Source organism: Peromyscus maniculatus, chromosome 17 (genome assembly GCF_049852395.1).
Source record: "Peromyscus maniculatus bairdii isolate BWxNUB_F1_BW_parent chromosome 17, HU_Pman_BW_mat_3.1, whole genome shotgun sequence".
Taxonomy (NCBI): Eukaryota; Metazoa; Chordata; class Mammalia; order Rodentia; family Cricetidae; genus Peromyscus; species Peromyscus maniculatus.
The window spans coordinates 55,852,584-55,873,181 of record NC_134868.1 but is presented as its reverse complement, the minus strand read 5'-3'; the positions used below and the strand labels follow the sequence as shown (position 1 = coordinate 55,873,181).

Below are 20,598 nucleotides of genomic sequence, written 5' to 3'. Positions count from 1 at the left end.
GTGCCACCCACCGGGCATTGCATCCACCTGTCTGACACTGGAACAGAAGCATATGGAGAAGATCTCAAAGCAGTTTGCTTTTCTTCCCACTGTTCTGGTGGATTCTAGGGAGGGTGATGAGTGATTCACAGAGGGATCCATGGCTGGTGTTGAATGGGCCCAGGCAGGATCCAGGGCTGGTGTTGAGTGGTCCAAGGCAGGATCCAGGGCTGGTGTTGAGCTGTCCCAGGCAGGATCCAGGGCTGGTATTGAGTGGTCCCAGGCAGGATCCAGGGCTGGTGTTGAGTGGGCCCAGGCAGGATCCAGGGCTGGTGTTGAGTGGTCCCAGGCAGGATCCAGGGCTGGTGTTGAGTAGTCCCTGGATGAAGCTAGGATGGGTATTGAGTGGTTCGGTGTGGGTCAGACTACCCCTCTCATAAAATACTGTTTCTCAAGTTCAGTTTTCTAATACATGTAGAGAATGAAGCACAGGAAATAAGGACAGGACAGGAACACAGCCTGTGGAGCTTGGCCCTGCTGACTCCAGAGGTAGCTAAGAAAATGTCGGTTTTGTTCCTGATGAGGAACAGGTTTTACAAAAAAACTATTGTCAGCACAAAACCTCAGCTTTCACCTCGAAGGGGATAAGAGAGATTATTCTGGAGCCAAATACACACGATCGTGGCTGGGAGCAGAACCATGTCCCTGTGTGGTAGCAGTTTCCGGAAGTGTTCTATAGTAACAACACCGAGCGCTTGGTTACCTCAGGTAGGTGAGTTACAGCAGAGAGGAGGAAGCTCCTCTAGGCCTCTGATGTTGTCCGACGACATTCTTAATCTTTGGGGTGGTGGAGGCTAGGGATCTGTCTTAGTCAGTGTTCTGTTGCTGTGAGGAGACACCATGACCACGGCAACTCTTATAAAGGAAAACATTTAACTGGGGCTGCCTTACAGGTTCAGAGGTTTATGTTGGTTAAATCGGCGCTGCTCGTGGCTGGCCGCGACCTGCAGCAGCCATGCCAGCGGAGGAGAGCGCTGGTCGGAAGAATCACAGGCCATAGTTACCTTTTAGAGCTTTATTGGGAGGGGGGGGGGAGAGGGAGGGAGGGAGGGAGAGGACAGATGGAAGGAAGGAGCGGAAAGGAAGAGAGGGATGCACAGGGGACCCACCCGCTTTTTAGGCTGATGATGTAATTAAGGACAAAATCCTTACATCCTAGACTTTCACTTATTATAAAAAAGAAAGCAGGTAGATGGGAATAGGGGCATCGTTCCTCTCAAAAAGTGCTTCCAGCTGTCGTTTGGACGTCGGTTGGCTCTTGGGGGAGTCTTCTGAGGTAGACAGGCGTTGTGGGATGCTGCCTGTCATCCATTTGCTCTGGAGACATGTATCCCTTTTGGCTGTGGCTGGGAACTTTCTGTTTGACAAGATGTTGATGATCTCTGGACTCCAGTTCTGTGGTGGTCCTGTACCATTGGCTGCACAGTGAGTTAGAACAGGGATGGGGGAGGAAGCAGCAGGCGACAGCAGAGGAAAGCTTGTGGTGCATGAGAATTTATTTTTTGGAATTAGGGACAAGGCAAAGATCAGGGACCTGTCGGTATGCAGGTGAGAATGAGTGGGTGGAGTTAAGGTGAGTTAGGGCGAGTCGTTAGAAACCCAAGCCCGCCCATTTGAGCCCGCCCCCTGCCGGCCAAAGTCAGACAGAAAAGTTTGCACTGGCAGATGCAGAAGTGGGGAAGGAGAGGGGTTCAGAGCTTTAGTAGAAAGCTTGGAGATAACTTGGAGATAAAGTAACTCTTATTTGCCCGTTCGCTGGCAGAAGTTCCCTCGATGCTGTTATGCGGCCAGGTTTACCAGGGCCCGCCCCTATCCGCCAATGTATCCGCCCCTTTGTCCCTTGGCTGTAGCCGAGAGAAAAATAAAAAATTAAAATAACAAACCGGGATCAGACTACAATCTTGGGCGTCCCCAAAGAGTGGAGAGAGATCTATGAATCAGCTCAAGTCACCGTTCCTCTTCATCAAGGGAAGGTGAGGGCTTGGCTGTACTGCAGTTGGTCCACCGTTGAACCCTAGACACCATTGTGCCTGCCGTTGCCAGTACAGCCCGAGGACAACCCCCAGGGTGTCCGTCGCAAAGAATATAGCTCAGACTACAGCCACGAGAACGGCGGACTCACTGTGGTGAAGAATCAGGGCCGTATCAGTAGTGGTAGCTGTATAGGGTCCAGCAGAGGCGAGGGTCACGCGCGCTCTTGTGGTCTTGCTGGGTCAGGGAGGAAGCAGCAGGCGACAGCAGTCAGCAGGTCCTCGGTGGTTTATTCCGGGTTTCGGCACCAATGTTGGTTAAACAGTGCGCTCCTCGTGGCTGGCCGCCGCCTGCGGTGGCCTTGCCGACAGAGGAGAGTGCTGGAGGAGAGTCATGTGCCATGGTTACCTTTTTAGAGCTGGAGGAGAGTTGTGAGCCATGGTTACCTTTTTAGAAACTTTACTGGGAGAGAGGGGGAGAGGGAGAGAGAGAGAGAGGACAGGCGGAAGGAGGGAGCGGAAAGGAAAGAGAGGGACACACAGAGGGCCCACCTGCTTTTTAGGCTGGGATGCCATCGCAGGCTGATGACGTAATTAAGGACAGAATCCTTACAGTTTAGTCCATTGTCATCATGGTGGGAATCATAGGGGCGTGCATGCAGGCAGACACGGTGCAGGAGAAGGAGCTGAGAGCTCTGCATCTGAACCGGCAGGCAGCGGAAAGAGAGAGTGACACTGGCTTCGGAAACCTCAAAGTCCAGCCAGTCCCCATGCCACACTTCCTCCAGCAAGGCCACACCTCTGATCAAGCCACTTCCCGTGAGTCTATGGAGGCCCTTTTCATTCAAGCCACCGCAGGGTCTGTTCTGTATTTACCTCACAGTCACAAGGATGGTGTGTAGGTCACGCACGGGGAGGGTGGGGGCCGGGGAATGGCTGTTTAGGGCCCAAGATAGCCCGAGATAATCATGCTCTGGACTTGGGAGTGTTCCAGCTCTCCACAGTCATTGATGTTCCGATCGGTAAGCAGCCATGCAAAGTGTTGAATGTGGCCGCAGCTCTTCCCCTGGGAACTTCACTCAACGCTGCTGAGGTTTTGTTTGAAGGAAGAGGTGAAACTGTCGGGCTTATGTGTTGACTTCTCCCCTTAGAACATGGCGTGAAATCTAGCAAAGACCTGCTGTGGTGTTGGTTGAGAGGGCTCTGGCCAGGGCCTCGGGTTCCAAAACAAATTCCTGGCCATGGTTCAAGGTGAAGTCCAGCGCACTGAGAACCCTTTGTTTGTGTTTTGCTCTGGATTGTCCCTTCTTGGGAGATTTGCAAGTGTTTGCAACTAATAGATGGTAAGTGCTGTCATTACAGCTGGGAGTGACGTCGGTGACCTCTTTCCTTGTTACAGGTTGTTTCTAGAAAGTCCCGAATGGTGTCTCCTGCGAAGGTTTTTTATGCCAACTTGATGGACAATGTTTCTGCTTGTAGGGGCTCCTGTCCCCTGATGCTGACCAAGTGTGGAGAAAGGAGGCGAGGCTGAGCATGGACCAAGGAGAGCCTTCACCTCCTGCGCCTGCAGGTAGGGGATCTGCCTCCTTAGAGGTGTCCCTGGGGGGGAGCTGGAGAGATGGCCCAGTGGTTAAGAGCACTGGCTGCTCTCCCAGAGGACCTGGGTTCAGTTCCCAGCAACTACATGGTGGCTCACAACTGTCTGTGACTCCAGCTCCAGGGGATCTCATGCCAAATGCACATTAAAAAGAGGTGTCCCTGAAACCTGTGGGCCTCAGGAGTTCTGAGGACTCCAGCTTCCAGAATCACTAAATTGCTACTGCTTGGCATGGGGCAAGAAAGAGAAGGTTGGTCTTGTGGTATAGATGGGACCTGAGATTTGGGCTTTGCCCCTGTGGTACAGCGATATATCTGGGTTCCAGGAAGCTAGCTGCCTGTGTCCCAGCACGTGACATGTTTTCAGCATCTTGGCTTCCATGAGTTTTCTTTTGTTTGATCCAGCGCTGGCCGTACCTCAGGGTGTGTGCCGTCCATATTTGGGGATAGCCTCAGCCTTCCAGTCGTGTTCCCTCTGGAACTGGCAACCTCTTGAGCACTGGGGGTGGACTGGGGCAGTGTTCTCCCTGCATCCCTCCCCTGTGGTCAGCTCAAGGCCAACCTGGGCATCCTCTTCTACCTGCTCACTTGATGGAGACAAAAGGAGGGGCCTTTGGTTGGTTTCTCTTGAAGACTGTCTGTCAGAGACCCCACTACCCACCCACCCTGCAGATGGAGAAGGAGGCAAGGTCTGAAGGTTGGGGTGAGCTGTGGCTGTGAGGCAGTGTAGCCACATGAGGCTGGCCGTTATCCCGCTGTGTGTCCAGTGCCCTGCAGGTGTGGGCTGAAAGGGGCTGACCTTTGTCACACTTGGCTCTGGCCCTCCTGTCCCACTGTCGGCTGCCTGGGAGCCCTGGGCCTGCGTGGTGACACACGGGGGTCACCAGTAACACGCGTACAGCTGTTTCCAAGGCACATCTAAGACCTGGAGACACTGGGAAGGACCCAGGTTGTGAACTGGGTAGATAGAAGGTTCCAGTGCAAAGTCAGTTACACTGCCACCCCAAGGGGACTCCCGTGTGGGTGAAGATTCAGGCTAGAAGCTCGCCCGCTAGGGTTTGCTCCACCCAGGAAGCATAGGCTATGAAAGCAAGTCCCAAGCCATCTCTCCACAAGGATATATAGGCACTAACAATTGCTAGTGGGGGAGAGAGATTTGATTTTCTTCAGTGGTATACAACCTGATGAAGCTCACTGGATCGATCTCTCTCTCTCTCTCTCTCTCTCTCCTCTCTCTCTCTCTCTCTCTCTCTCTCTCTCTCTCTCTCTCACACACACACACACACACACACACACACACACAGCAAAGTAAGAAGAGGAGGGGCCATCAGTCATCAGGAGTGAGAAGGAGAGGAGAGAGGGTGATGAGAGGGGCGGGTATCATTGCGTGACTTGACCTTGACCAGGAACAGCTTCATTCTGTTCATTCAGACCACGGGCTCGAGCACGGCAGTGAGGATATGAGTTAGAAACCTCCTCTATGGGGGGTTGGCCGGCCCTCTGAAGGCAGGACCTCTGCTGTCTTTTCAAGAAGGTGCCAAGTGGTCTTGGACTGCGAAGGTGAGACTGGAAATGGAACCTCAGTGAGGTCCAGCTTAACATGGGACGCCACCTACCTACCTCTGTTGTTTTGTGTAAAGAACAAGGTCGGGGTACAGCCGTGTGGATGAGGAGACGTTACCTCTTCCAGAACTCTGTAATCATTTCCAGAGTCATCCAGGCTCCTCATCCTGGGGCTCTGTTGCTCCCATGGGGGGGGGAGGGGGGTGTCACTGAACATCTCCCGACTACTGATGGTCTTGGTTAGGCCAGTTGTGCCCAGCTGTGGCTGCTGTTGGGCTCCCTGGTTCTGGCAGGCTGCAGGCTCACATTGTAATGCTCACCTTTCCATCAGCCACACTTGGCTGCTGAAAGGGCCCCCCACCCCCCACCCCCCACCCCCAGTTGGATGAGCAATCTCCACCCCTGGTTTACTTCCCTATAGGGGAGAAATGCACGGTGCACACTTTGGCGGGGGTGGGGGGGGGTGGTGTACGTTTTTGTCACGTAGGCCCTCTGCAGACTGCTGTGCATGCTCTCGTGCCTTCCAGAAGCTCACTAGCACAGCCCTCAGCTTCCTGTTACGTTTTTTCCCCTGGGAACTCTGGCTTTACACAGTCTTGCCACGTTTGCCTTGGGGTGACCTGGACAAACCCACTTGTCTGTTTTGCTTGTTTACGTGCCGGTCTGCATCCTTCAGACCTGCGGGAGCCTCTCCGGCCCCAGTGTGAGGTTCAGCAAGGCCAGTAAGGCCTTAGACTGGTCCCACCGCCCTGCTGAACCAGCCTCTTTCTCAGCTCTCCTGTGAACACAGTCCTCTTTGCCCCAACACGGCTCTTCTTGCATCTGGTGGCTCCAGTGATACTTACCCTCCAGGTGTCTCCCAGGCCCTGATACTCATGAGGACCTCAGCCAGCAAGAATCAAGTGTGCCTAATGGCCCATGAGCCAGTCCACCAGGGACCGATTTCCCTCATATTGCCTCAGAACACTCAGATTTTGTTTCCAGGAGGCACGAGTGGTTTTATTGCTAGGTTTCTCTGCTTCCACAGCCCTCAGCTTGATCCCATCCACCACTGCGTCCCACAGCTTCACAAGCCATGCTCTTGAAGGCTCCTAGCCTGAAAGTCGCTGCCAGTTCAAGCAGTTCAGATGCTGAGTCTTGCCTGAGTTTCTTGGTTTCCAGGCTGTGCCATCACTGGGGCTCCCATCATCAAAGATGTTCCTCTTCCCCTGTATTGAAAGTCAGATCGGAGGGCTATTAGCATTTCTGTCTCTGCGCTGTCGCTGTCTGGTTCTACCTGTGGGCTCCCAAGATCTTCAACCCCAGGAAGGGCTCTTCAGAGAGGAATCTCACTGGGACTACCTTTCCCTTCATCCTGCCACCTCTTCCCACCTCTGCAAACCGGAGGCGAATGCAGAGGGTGCCATCATCCACATACCTCTCCCCACTTGAATTCTTCCATTACGCGGGCAAGTTCTCTCTGGCAGACAGCTCCATCACGTGTCTCACTGCCTCGAACAAGGGCCGCGCCACCGCTGCCAGAACTCGCCCGAGATTCTCTTCCGCACACGCCACTTTCATGGATCACAATGTGCCCTCTCACCCACTAGCTGGTTTGGGGGTGTCCCCATGGTCTTGTGGCAGTTGCGTTTCCTCAAGGAGATGTGCCACCCCGTACCTCCAAGAGGAAGGCAGTGCTGGCATGGAATCCAGAGCGGCTCCCATGCTAGGAAGTGCTCTGCTACTGAACTACATACACCCCGTTCCGAGAAGCCCGACGTGAAGTACAATGTGTTTATTTCAGCCACGCTTTCTTTCTTTCCCTCCCCCTGCCAAAAGAGCAGTCTGGAACCGTTCTAATTGTGGGGTAGACGTTAAGTGGCCCTTCATTCTGCCAGGGGACGATGCGAGGTGTGTCATTACGAATAGCAAGGCCGTGGACTTGTCCCGTGGACGGAGGGTCTGTTAGTAAATCAAGCCCCTCTCCTCCTCTCCTCACGTTGTCTTGGTGCGACAAGGAAGGAGATCAGATTTTCCTAGATCCTAAGCCACAGCACAGGTTTCAGGCGTGAGAGATGCTTTCCCCCTCTCCGCCTTTCCCTCTCTGTTCTTCTTTTTTCCACCTTGTGGCGAAGCGCCTGCCAAGGGAACTCCGGATCCAGAGTCCTGCTGCTGTCTCTAGTGATGCCACCAGCTGCATCCCCAGGGGGCCGGGCTCAGGCTCTCCATCTCTCCTGCTGGGTTTATCCCGTCGGGGTGGTACAGGTGCCATCCCCGGGAGCAAATGTCGGCACTGTGGTTTCTGTTATTTTCAGCTTCAGAAAACGAAGTGAAATACGACACCAATAACAATGAAGAGGAAGAGGGGGAACTGTTTGACTTTGACAGCGGCGACGAAGTCCCCGAAGCGGATCGGCAGGCCCCGTCAGCCATCGGGACCAGAGGTGCCGAAGCAGGTGTTGCCGGCGAGACCGGCGAGACCACCCCCCCTGCAGGTCAGTCACACAGCCATGCCGCCCCGGGGTCCTGCAGGAGGCACCCCGACCGCTCGGTGCTTCCAGGTGGGTCTGGGTCTGTGGTATAGAAGAGCAAAGCAGACCCCCTCCTCACACGATGCCACTCCGGAAGCAGAGCAAGACTCAGAGAGACAAGGTGGCTTCTTCAGAGGCACACATGTGCAGCTCCAGTGACCCCCCTCCCCCCAGCTGGGTCCCCCCTTTTGGGAATTGAGTGAGGAGCTCATCCATGGGTTTCCAGGGTCCAGTCACCCCCTCATAGCGCCACCTGCTGGGGACCAAGCCTTCAGCCTGTAAGCCTTGGGTGGGGATGGGCTTCACATATAAATCATGACAAGGGCAGTTTTGGGGGTTAGAGGAGTCTAGTCTCTGTGATCAGCTGGAAGAGCTTTATGCAGCTTTGGAGGATTTTCTTTTTTTCTTTTTGGTATCATTTTCCCTCAGTTTCCATTCTCGTTGCTCTAACCCTGCATTTGTAGTTTAGAGGCAGGAGCCTGCTGCTTTTCTAATAGATGTCACTTGCCATTTTATCACTATTCGTAAACTGGGATGGATCACCTGTGGGAGTTCATGTTCTTCAAGTCTGGAGGTAGATTTGGGACTTTGGCTCATTAGCCAGAGAGACCGCTTAGATGCGGCAGTGGTCACTGTGGTTGAGGACCAGCTCCTTCTCCTTTGTCCCCAGTCAAGGCTCTCCATGTGCTTCTTTGACTCTTCTTGTCCTGGGAGCCTCTGGGCAGAATCTCTTCCAGCTGTGCCCAGGGGTGAGGCCAGCTCTCCATTCCCCGGTGTACCACAAGGACCTGGGCTTCACAGCCTCCTGTGGTGATCTGGGAAAGCTGGGGCTCCTGACACCGGTGGTGGATGCAGGGTTCCCATGCCCTTGCTGTAGACACAGGGACCATGTACACCCGTTATGCCTCGTTGACTGACTGCTGCCCCTCTGTCCTCCAGGAAATGGAACTAGAGCCGAGCCTGCCCCCGAGGCTGAGCCTGCGAAGCCTGTGGCCCCGACAAGAGTGAACCCCTACTCTGTCATTGACATCACACCATTCCAGGAGGACCAGCCGCCGCCGCCGTCTCCAGATGCAAACGCGGAGGAGGAAGGGGCGGGCCTGCGCGTGCCCAGCGGTTACTCTGTGCCTGTGCCCTGCGGCTATGCCGTCCCGTCGAACCTGCCCTTGCTGCTGCCGGCCTACTCCAGCCCCGTCGTCATCCGAGCCGAGTCCGTGGAAGAGGAAGGTAGGCCGCCCGGAGCTCCTCCGCACAGTGGCAGGGCACAGTGGTCACGACACCCGTGCATGTCCGGTCTCTCCTTCTTCCCCTTCCTACGTTGTCTGTCTGCGGTGTTGGAGAACGAGCCCAGGCTAGCCCCTGCTATAACTGTTTGGGTGCAGTAAAGCGGTCGGCTCAGAGGCAGCTGTGTGTTCTGGAACCTCCGGCCCCTGCACACCGGGAAGAGCTTGTGTGGTCTTCACACTAGAGCGGTCCCCAGCCCTGCATTCTCTAACCTATCGTCACCGTCCCAGAGTGTGTCCCTGTCCCGTCCTCTCCTAATCTGTGCGCCTCAGCACGGGGTCTCCGTCATCTTCTCTGTGGTCGAGGTCAGAAGATAAACATGCGCACCTTGTCCTTAAGTGCTGGGGCTTAGTGCTTCTACCAAGTAAAACACATACAAAAATAAGAAAATAGATTTTTTTTTTTTTTTTTTTTCGAGACAGGGTTTCTCTGTGTAGCTTTGCGCCTTTCCTGGGACTCACTTGGTAGCCCAGGCTGGCCTTGAACTCACAGAGATCCGCCTGCCTCTGCCTCCTGAGTGCTGGGATTAAAGGAGTGCGCCACCACCGCCCGGCCAAGAAAATAGATTGTTATAAGTCATGTTGAATTATTTTTTTAAATAAAGTGCTTCAAATGGCGTTCAGTTATTCATCACTTTAAAATGATAGATCTTTCTTTTCTTCCTTATTACTAGGGTTTGAATCTGAGCCCTGTACATGCTAGGCAAGTACTCTGCCAGCGAGCCACATCCACAGCCCTTCTTGACTACTTATTTTGAGAGCAGGTCTTGCTAAGCTGCCCATGTTGGCCTTGAATTCACCCTGTAGCCTAGGCAGTCAGGAACTCAGGATCCCCCTGCTTCAGCTGCCCAAAGTAGCTGTACCACATGCCTGGCCTATGGACACGTTTTCTCTGACTGCAAAGACCATCATTTTTAGACAGCTGCCCTCTTGCTAGAGAGGGAGGATGCACACTGTAGGACGTAGCATAGTCTTAGCATTTATGGTCAATTTCTGCAGGAAACATTTCTCTTTAGAACCTCCTATGGTTTCCAGTATTCAAAGACGGAGTTTTCTTTAAAGATTGTTTTCTTGGTTGTTAACTGTAAAGGAAAGAGCCCTTACTGAATTTCCCATGTAACTGTGAATCAGAATTCTGCCTCTGAGCCTCCCCAAGTGTAAGAAGAATGTCTTACCTTGGGTATCCCAGTGGTGTTCCCTGGAGAGATGTAGAGACCCTTGAGATGGGAGAAGGGAGCACTCGGCAGAAATGCCCTGGTGAGGGACTGAGTTCCGAGCCCCTGGCCTCTGGACACCCAGTACCCACATGGGGCCCTAGAGGAGGAGGCCGCTGTGCCCCACAAAGCTTTCCCGGGACCCATATCCTCAAGTCTCCCATCATAGCCAACGCTGGCAGCCCAGCTGGAGCTCAGGCCTTGGCCACCTGGTGGGGAGCCAGTCCTGGCAAAGAGCTCTGATCACTGTCTGCAGCCCTCTGCTGGTTCCAGGGACCTCTGGTGCCCTACTTCCTGCACATGCTCACTTGCCCCCCCCCTCCGTATCTTGCCCGTGTCTTGGGGGGCCCACTCTTCACCCGACTTCCTAGAAGCAGGCTCTTGCACACAGAACAGCGGTGGGCACGGGGAAGCACCCGAAGCGTCCGGTCAGGTCCGGGGCGAACATGCGTCTGTGCGGGTCAGAAATGGGAGGACACTGCCAGTCAGACCAGAGGGCGCCGGGACAACCGGTGTGAGGAGGAAGTTGGGTTTATCACGCATCACCGTTCCTCTGTCCACACTGCCTTCTTGGGTTTGCCAGGTACCTGTGTTGTAAGTCAAGCAGTAACTTCCACGAGAACTCAGAACTGCAAGAGCACTGTGTCAGCTCCGATTATGACAGCAAGTACCTGAGTGAACAATTGAAAGAGAAGGAAGGTGTGCTCTGCCCCGGGGCTCTTGGGGGCTCGTCCCGTGGCCACGGCTGCGTTGCTGTGAGGCAGAACGTCAGAGAGTGGTAGGAGAGCGTACATGGAACAAAGCGACTTCTGTCATGGCGGCCAGGAAACTGTTAGAGGCAGGGGCCTCCAGAAGATGGCCCCCAAGGGCATTGCCACCCTGTGGCCTGCTTTCTCAGACTGGGCTCCACCTCCAGAAGTCTTCATCACTTTCCAATAACGCCGTCATATTATGACCCCACTGGTGGTTAACATTTGGTGTCAGAGCCCTTATAGTTCGGTCACCTCTCAGTGATTGGGCCGCTTAACCCGGGGACCATGACCTCAGTACAGGAGCCCCCCTGGGGGACACTGTATCCAAGGCTGATATGCGTTGTGCTTCCTCCCTCCAGGCTGGTATATGATGCGTGTTTGTGTTAATCTGGGTCACAGACCTGGTATCTCACATTCTGTCATGAATACATTTTATCCAAGAGCCGGGCATTTTCTAATCTGTGGTGGCGTAAGCCTGTTGTGGAAGCATCTTGTCAGGTGTGAAACACTGTCAATCTTTTCTCTTGACAGAAGCAGCAGAAGTTTCGGGAGACGGGCAGTGCAATTCCCTAAGCTCCGAGGACCTTCCACACAGGTACCTGTGCTAACCCCGGATCGTCTGTATCTGTGGCCTTACCTTGAGTGCTGTGCTGGCCCACTGGGTTCTCAGGTCGTCTGAGCTGCAGGAAGACACTCCCTGGACCCTCAGGGTGTTACTTTCGTGGGTCCTGCCCGCTTCCAGGCCCTCCCGGGAGCCACAGCCTCAGTGTCCCCTCTGTCTGCAGCATCAGTGCAGCTGTGAGATGGTGACCAGCCGTGTCCTCTCTCCGTCATCTCCTGCATGGCTGTGGCTGCTCTTGACCGTGTCTCCCCTTCAGTCGTTAAGGATTAAAGTATCCCAAACTTGAAATTCTAGAAATCACTGGAATTTCTAGAAACAGTCACATGGCAAGGACTTTTTATGGAGCGGGAGTGGAGAATTTGTCGCAAAGCAGACCCACCAAGACCTCCCCACCCCCAACCCCACCCCCAGAAACTATAGCTCTATGTATGATTACAAGTTAGTAATCAGTCCTATTGAGGAGACGGAGACAGAAGAATCATGAGTTCTAGACTACTAGGCCAGGCTGCATAGTGAGATACTGTTTCCCAAAACTAACACCAGGGCTGGGCAGTTGCCTTTATGACTGCCCCAGCGGGCGGTGGCCGTCTTGGGACCTGTCACCCTGCCACCCTTTTGTCAACGGCTGTGTTGACACTGTGTTGAGGTCTCACAGGGAATCCCTTCCTGTCATTCTCTGTAGGAAGTGTCCCAGTAGCTTCACATTGTGTTAAGACAGAAGTCCAAGTCCCTGTCTGCCTGTGACTGTCACCCTGTAGGGTAGAGATGGCTCCGTGGTCCTGGTGCCTTCCTCCTGGCAGCCTGTGCTGGAGAAAGAGGAGGCAGGGGGCTCGCACAGTCAGGTGGAATCATGCATGACCTTCGGGTTGTACAGAAAACATGGCACTTCTGACACTACTGTGTGCGTGATTGTTGACGGAGCTATGTGTGTGAACTTGAACTTGGGATTCTTGTAGTTGTGTCCGGGAAGACCTACAGCAAGCATAATAGTGTGCGCACACACGAACACTGTAAGTCGCTCAGCTCCCCGTGACTGCCATGCTTTGCCACGCTCTCAGTTCATGATGTCTTTACTTCCAGTGGCGACCAAGGCAGCCAGGAGGGCAGTGCCCTGGCCCGGTGGGCAGCCGACCCTGCCAACACAGCATGGATGGAAAGTAAGTGCCACTGACCCAGGGGCCTGGATCCCCGCCCCTGAGCGCCTAGGGTCTTTGACAGTAGATGGTGGTGGGTTTCCTTTCCTGGCTGAGATCGGATTGGAAGCTTTAAAATGCTCCCGGTTACCCGAGCGCTGACAAAAGCTTATGTGGAGAGGCTTCCCTGGGACTCTGGAGTGGCCTCTTGCTCTGTATTGGGGCAGTCACAGCTCTTCATGGAGCACGTACCCCTCCCGCTCCTTCCTGGTACAGCCTGGCTTCACTGTATGATGGGGAGGGAGCTAACGCTCCAACCTGCCGCCTGTCTTCAGCCATTCTCCATGGAGACACCATCCGCGCTTCTTGGATCTCCTCCAGACTGTGTTTGTCGGTGGGGGTGCTCAGGGGTGGCCTGCAGGTCTCAGATTCCACAGTTGTTTTTTAAGAAGCCGAGATATTTTTAGCCAATCATTTTTTTTTTTAAGGAAGTAAGGATTATGCCTTTTATTACCCAGTAGCTCCTAGTTTCTGTGTAACTGTTTTGTATGATTGGCTTAGAGGTCAAACCACCTCAGCTGCCTCAGCTGTTCAAGTGTCTTCCTGAAAGTTTTGGTTTGGTTTGAACTGTGACTTTGACACAGGTTCTAGGGTGATTGTGGTGGCTCTTTTGGGGCTGCTGACTCAGAACCATCACAACAACCCACAAATCTCTTGTCGTAGACATGGCGCTCAGGTTTCTTCTGTGTCTGCACCCCGCCCCCCCCCCCCAAACCTAAACAGTCAACTGCTTAAAAACAACCCTAGGGCTGACACGACCCAGCCTTGTCTCAGGAGGAGAGCTCTCTGCTGTGGTCACAGCTGGTAGGTGCGAGTGGCATACCAGCTGCCACCACAGCTTCAGAATTGTGGTTTCTGGGCCTGCTCTCCATGGTGATGAGAAGCCATGCTGCATGTGGGGGACAGTACATTTATACTCCGTCTCCCATGGTTTTCAGTACGGTAATACACTGTGGATGGGTAGAAACGATAACACAAATACCCTGGAAAATCAACTTCAAGAGCCTTTAGATGAAGCATCTATCCACATAAGGCATGTAAGCACTTTACATATTCAGATCAGTTTCAATGTCGTTGGTGATCCGATGTGACCATCTTATATAGTGTATTACATTTTTACAACACCCCCCACCCCCATCACACACATTGGTTAAGAAAACTTACCCACAGAACACTCGTGTCCCCATAATCCTGGGTGGGAAACCGCCCTGTGCATTTGACGGATTAGTGGCACGGATGGGTGACTCCTCACCTCCAGGGTGTATCAGTGTAGGTCCGTGGACTCCCCACTGATGCAGCTCCAGTGGATACTCTTTTTATTCCTAAAACTGTGTATCACCTTTGTATTCCGAACCCCACAAGCTTGACCCTGTTCAAAAGAGCCACGGAGAGATACATTGTGAACACAGTGATAGAGTGAAAGAGCCAGGGAGAGATACATTGTGAACACAGTGATAGAGTGAAAGAGCCATGGAGAGATACAATGTGAACTCAGTGATAGAGTGAAAGAGCCACGGAGAGATACATTGTGAACACAGTGATAGAGTGAGTGGGTGGGCCTGGAAACTGGGAACTGCCCCCTGTTGGTCCTGTTTCACATCTTTTCTGTTTTGAGATGAAGCTGTAATTCAGAGTGGTCTTTCTGGCTGGGATGCAGTCGGCCACCCCTCTACGCTAACCATTGGGGTGTTTATAACACCACGCTCACTGGTTCTGGCCAGTTTTGAACAGACCTTCCCTTCTTATTGCAGATCCAGAGGAAGCAATTTACGATGACGTTCCAAGGGAGAACTCAGACTCCGAACCAGGTTTGATCTTGTCTGGACTGGAGTTTTAGGTCTAGTTTAGCAGTCTTTGTTTTCGGGTGCAAACGTAGCTAGTGCCTGTGCAAGCCCCTGGGTCCAGCATGCGTGTTTTCTGTCCTGGTGGTTCGGGTGCTTATCTTGTGTGGTGTGTTTGAGGACTGGTGCGCTTGCTCACAGCACTTGAGGCACAAGAGCGAAAGATACGAAAAATAGGAGCAAAGGTTGGAAACACTGAGGCTGAGACGTTCTAGCACACATCTAGGAAGTGATATAAAGGGGGAAGCACAGAAGGTCAGGTTACGGTTCTCCAGATCTAAAGGAAAACACAGGCCGTGGTCGGATCATAGCGATACAAGCCTAAAGCAGGGTCCATCGACCTTGATCTATAGAACCTGGCGGATGTAAACGAAACCGCCCGCGCACCAGATCGCTGCGAAAATCTTAAAGCAGCAAAGGAAACAGATGAGCCACTGAGGGCTGTGGGGGAAGGACGGCAGGCCACGGGGTAGCTGGAAAAGGGAGGCGCCCCTGCGGCTTCCACGTCCAGACAAGCACAATCTCTTCCACGTGCCACGGCAGGCAGAAGCTTGGGTTTGTCCTCACAGACTCGAGGGCAAGGATACAGAAGCGGAAGGAAGCACTAGGCAGCAGGAGAGCCGTGAGCATGGGTGCCTGCAGGCCTGTGGTGAACCACAGGGCAGGGTGGGGGCGGCTGACGGTGCTGATGGGCTGACCCTCAGAGCTGCGGGGAGCCGGGCCCCTCTGCACTGGCAGGGTAGTGGCTGGCTTTCTTGTTGTTCTTTGTGGTTTGTGGTTTTGTTTGGCTATGAAAGGTTCAGTGTGTATTTGATGGGCAGCACCTGAGAGCATAGAAATATGTCATTTAGCTTCTAAACCAGTGAGCAAAACCAATGAGGTCAAAAGCAAGGACTTACAAATTAAGAAGAAAATGACAGATAGCATGAGGAAAGATTGCAGAGTGAGTCCAAATATTGAGGCTTACAGTTAATAGAAATTGGATCCAACTGCCTGTCAGGATACAGACAATGTAGAAGCAAACATGTGGGAAGGAAATATGATGGTGACCAAAATGTGGCCAGTTTAACTAACAACCTATTAGGTGTCATACCAGCTGGCATTATTAGCCAGTGTATCCAGTACACATTAGTTTTCCTGCTTCGTGGCATTATTGCAGGGACAGAATGGCCTCACAGGACAGGCTTCACATGCATACAGAAAGTTACATCTGAGGTGTGGCCAGAAACAGGTTCCTTGTGTAACTGGAGTGTGAGATTTTTTTTTTTTTTGTTTTTGTTTTGGTTTTTCGAGACAGGGTTTCTCTGTGTAGCTTTGCGCCTTTCCTGGAACTCACTTGGTAGCCCAGGCTGGGCTCGAACTCACAGAGATCCGCCTGGCTCTGCCTCCCGAGTGCTGGGATTAAAGGCGTGCACCACCACCGCCCGGCGGAGTGTGAGATTTTAACCAAGGCCTCACCATTGTCAATGGGTTCTGGCCGCAGAATCAATGGCTATGGAATGGTAGCATGGCCGGCTTGAAGACAGCGTTGGAGATACAGTTTCCAAGTGTTTTATCAAGTCCATGCAACACTCTAAAATTATGCACTATGCTTCTGAGCAAGCATTAATAAATACCAAAAAAGTATTATGCCAATGTCTTTTGATAAACAGTCTGTCTTAGTTAGGGTTTCTTTTGCTGTGATAAAACTACTATGACCCAAAGCAACCCTGGGGAGGAAAGGGTATATTTCAGTTTATAACTCTGGGGTGATCTTCCATCAGTGAGGACAGACAGGACAGGATCCTGGAGCAGGGGTCAGGGAGGGGGGCTGCTTACTGACTTGCTCTCCACGGCTTGGTTGGCCTGCTTTTTTATAGCACCCACAACCACAAGCCTGGGGCTGGCACTGCCCACAGTGAGCTGGGCCCTCCCACATCAATCATCAGTCAAGAAAATGACCCAGCCGCCAGTCTGCTGGGGACATTTTCTCAGTGGAGGTTCCCTCTTCCCAAATGACATCAAACTACCACACAGCCCAATAAAATTGATTTAAAAATTGAGCAGAATTTTTAAAAGGATAAAAGTAATACAAGTTATTGAGCCTGGTGATATTCAGCTGTCATCCTAGCTACTCCGGAGGCTGAGGAAGAGGATTGTAAGTTCAAGGCCAGCCTGAGCTGTAGAGTGAGTTCAAGGCCTGCCCGACCTACAAATTCATGGCATGCTGGGCAACTAGTGCGACCAAACTATAATGAAGATAAAGGTGTGGGAATCTATAGTGCAGTGGCAGAGCACCATTCTAGTGTGTTCAAGGCCCCAGGTTCAATCCCCTGCTTTACAATGAATGAATGAATAAGTAAATAAATACTTAGAAATAGAAAACCACTCTACAAAAATAGCTGTACTGTCACCTTTCAAGCCGTCAAAGATGGAGTGAGACCGGAAATCACAGTGTATTCTGACTTTAGTAATCTTAAAAACTCTCAGGACAGATCTACAACAGTGAAGCCATATGAGATAATGGCCTGTGGTCAAAATGTGTTGAAAGGTAGTGGGATCTTGCCCGGTCCCTTGGAGGACAGCAGCAGAGGGTGACTGTGGAAAAGTGTGGAACAGAAACCAGAATGCTAAGCAGTATTGAGAAAGCCAAAGCTATTGTCTGACTGGCAGAAACAGACTCTGGGGACGCTATTGAGAGAGAAGTGGAGCGGGGGAGGATGAGGAAGGAAAGATTGCTCGGTGGAGGTAACTCAGCACCTGTCTCTGAAAATCGTAACTTGAGATCAATAAATTGAAATAGTTCAAATCACATCCATAAACATCCTAAACCAGCTGCTTCACTCAAATGCAGAGACCCTGCCCCAGTGTGACAGCCAGGCTGCTAGGCATCAGGGGGGTGGAGAATGTCCTCCACCGGGCAGAGTTCCAGGGAAAAGTGGGCCACACTCGTGTCCCAACTTATATCGCTGTTCACTATTTAGGGAGCTGTTTACCATCCTTAGAGCCTCCATCCATCAGATGTCAGCTCCGCATCTCTGCTTGCCTTTCTCTCTGCCTTATCACATTGCAGTCACTGCCCACGTGGAGGAGGTTCCGAGGGCCAGTGCCCTTAGCGACGTCTGCATTATCCCGGACAGTGCTGGACAGCCCTCATCTAGACTGTAGGTGAAAAGGTAACTCAGCAGGCTCATGAACGCAGATTTGATCTAATTTCACCGTGGTCTGTGCACTCAGATGAAATGATTTATGATGATGTGGAGAATGGGGATGAAGGTGGAAACAGCTCACTGGAATACGGGTGGAGTTCCAGTGAATTCGAGAGCTACGAGGAGCAAAGTGACTCTGAGTGCAAGAATGGAGTTCCCAGATCCTTCCTGCGCAGCAGCCATAAAAAGCAAGTATGTGTTCAGCCTGTTCCGCCGCTCTCTCGGGGACAGGACCGGGAAATGTGTTTTGAGTCATACACTTTACGTGGTTATTTCTCAGACATCGATGTGTAGTTAGGGGAACATAGGGTACCACGGAAGCAGTCTTTCAGCTCTAAGCACAGAAGGCTCTGGCTGCTACATCCTTGTGAAGTCACTTCTGCCACCCTAAACAGGCTCACCACCTGGACGCTAAGAAAGCGGTAAAAGCCGTGTGTTGGCACAGGTGTCGTCCCAGCACTTGGGAGGTTGGAGAAGAAGAATTGCTGGGGGTTCAAGGCCAGCCTGGGGTGTACGGTATCAGGACAGCAGAGAAAGACCTTTCCTCTGACAAGGAGGGAAAATGCCAGTGATCACTAAATGGATGCACAGGGCAGCTGCAGTCCTTATGCACAGCTGGCTGGGTCCCTTTGGACAGGACAGGCACAGCTCTGCTTTGCCCCACACGGTCCAGCCGGTGGACAACTGCATGTGAACTGGATGATGTGAAAACATAGGGACCCCAGCCTCCTGGATCATTTTTCCCTAGAGAGAACTTTTGGTTTGGGGCATAAAACGTCCTAGGTTACAGTCCAGGGAGGAACATGGGAGCCTTTAAGAGTGAGTATTGGACTGAGGGCGTCCCTGGCCCTGGCCACAGCTTGTTGAGGTGAGCTCCGTAGTGGGGTTCTCTGTGGCCGGCAGGGTCACATACTCTTGTTGGTGGGGTCCCCTATGGCCAGGTGTGGAAGGAGGGTTTGTGGGTACCGTGTGTAACTCCTGTTGGTGGCGTTGCCCGTGGCAGGGTATAAAGGTTGATTGACCGCTTGAACAGTCACGGTGGTGTCCGAGCGCTTCCTGTGTGAGGTGGTTGACAGACAGCCCACATGAGGTCCTCATCTGAGACCCGGTGCCTGCCTTACCTGCCCGCCTTCCCCCAGTGACTCCAGCAGCCAGAAGCTGGGGTCGCGACCACATTTCTGTGTCACTCTACTTTTGCAAGTTGTCACCAGAGAACGTCCCTTTCCTCTAACTTATTTCAGCCCCAAGGACAATCAGTAGAGCCGGCTTGCAGTCAGGCTTTCTCCAGGATCATGGGTCTTTTTTGTGTGATCAGGAGTACGGCGGGGATCTGTCCAGGGATGGATCTGCTATTGTAGCCAGGGCAGCTAATGAAGAGGTGATAGCTGTCTGCATCGAGCTGTATTAGACATTCCCGACCTAATCCGAGGTCCTTAAAAAGTAACCCAGAGGGGCAGCATCCAGGGTGCCTACGAAACTGTGTTGCGGCAAACACTCGGGCCTGTCCTCTTGATTGGCTTGAGAAGATGGCATCCAGTCTGGCAATGCCGGGGGTGGGGGGATGTCTTCCTTGCACTCAAGGTGGACTCATACTTACTGTCAGGCCTCCAGAAATGCCAGCTCAGCAGCCTTTTCTGGCTAGGTGAAGCGCTAGAGATGCTTGGCCTGTGAGTGTGGAGCAGTAAGGAAGGAATGCAGAGCCCACACCTCCTGCCGGGAGGATGGGGGCTATGGACAGGGGTCCTGGGGGGGCGTAAGCCTGCCCAACACAGAAGTGCAAGGAGAAGAACAGGCTTTCTAGATCTAAGGTGTCCGTGTTTTAAAAAGTACCAGAGTCAGGAAAGGCGCAAAGCTACACAGAGAAACCCTGTCTCGAAAAACCAAAAAAAAAAGAAAAAAAAAAAAAAAAAAAAAAGTACCAGAGTGTAAAACTGAGTTGTTGAAGTGGTATCCAGTTTCTATTAAACATAATATAAAGTGTGCTTGTCCTGGTTGACATGAGACATTACCCCCAGAGGAGAAGCGGCTGGCTGTGTGTGTTTGAGATGGTGGTGACTATAGAAGGGTGGTTCGGCACACCCCAGCCAACACCAGTCCGGGTGTCATGTTAGCATGGAGGCTGTCTTCCCCACAGTAACCGCCCACCCAGCATGATCCTGAATGACAGGTTCCTCCCCGTGGATGCTGACACAGAATAGTCTTAAGTGCATTTTGCCTGTGTGAGTCCTTGTCTCCTTGAGATGTCATGGACTGATCTTCCATAGGCCTTTCTGTGCATTTATTTATTGGTTCTGCTCTTCCCTGGGGCCTCTGCAGCCCACTGGTGGAAGGCGCATGTATCCTTCCTGCACACCTCGCTCATACGTGCGTTCACCTCAGGTCAGCAGAGCTGGCCGTGGCCGCCAGCCAGAAGGTGCCGCACCCTCCTTCACGCAGGATAGCCTCTGGGGACCCACAGAGCCTGTTCTGAAAAGCATGTCTCTTTGTGCCACAGCTCTCTCATGACCTAAACCGCTTTAAGGCGCACTGTGAGGAAAAGATGAGAGGCCTGGTGGCCAGTACGGTGGGAGCCGTGGAGGTGCCGCAGGCAAAGCACAGGCAGGAGCGGAAGGTAGTGTGGCTCCTCCTTACCCTCTGCAATGAGCATGTGGTCCAGAGCAGACCATGCTGTGCACAAGGTAGACGCCATGTGCAGCTCAGCCAGAACAGTGGTTCTCAAAGCATGGCCCAGGGCTCCCGGGTCACGTGGGCATTTCCTTAATGTCACCAAGGGCCATCCTTAACGACCTCTGGACTCGATCTCTCACAAGAGAAGGGAGGAAGTTTC

The 20,598-nt window shown here is 52.7% G+C and overlaps 1 protein-coding gene across 10 annotated transcripts in view; it reads left to right on the top strand.

Moving 5' to 3' along the window:
* The window catches only part of Arhgef10 (Rho guanine nucleotide exchange factor 10), a 91,245-nt gene that overhangs the window by 11,453 nt on the left and 59,194 nt on the right, over positions 1–20,598 (top strand). For 3 of the 10 annotated variants that reach the window (XM_042262943.2, XM_076553675.1, XM_076553676.1), the window contains 7 exons: positions 3,489–3,579; positions 7,463–7,642; positions 8,618–8,905; positions 11,459–11,522; positions 12,630–12,706; positions 14,494–14,550; positions 17,800–17,963. In XM_042262943.2, the coding sequence (XP_042118877.2) occupies positions 3,489–3,579; positions 7,463–7,642; positions 8,618–8,905; positions 11,459–11,522; positions 12,630–12,706; positions 14,494–14,550; positions 17,800–17,963 (921 nt within the window). Of the gene's footprint in view, positions 1–3,229; positions 3,353–3,408; positions 3,580–7,462; positions 7,643–8,617; positions 8,906–11,458; positions 11,523–12,629; positions 12,707–14,493; positions 14,551–17,799; positions 17,964–20,265; positions 20,383–20,598 lie in introns of those variants that run through there. The other 7 variants (XM_076553670.1, XM_076553671.1, XM_042262938.2 and 4 more) reach the window with 4 other exon arrangements.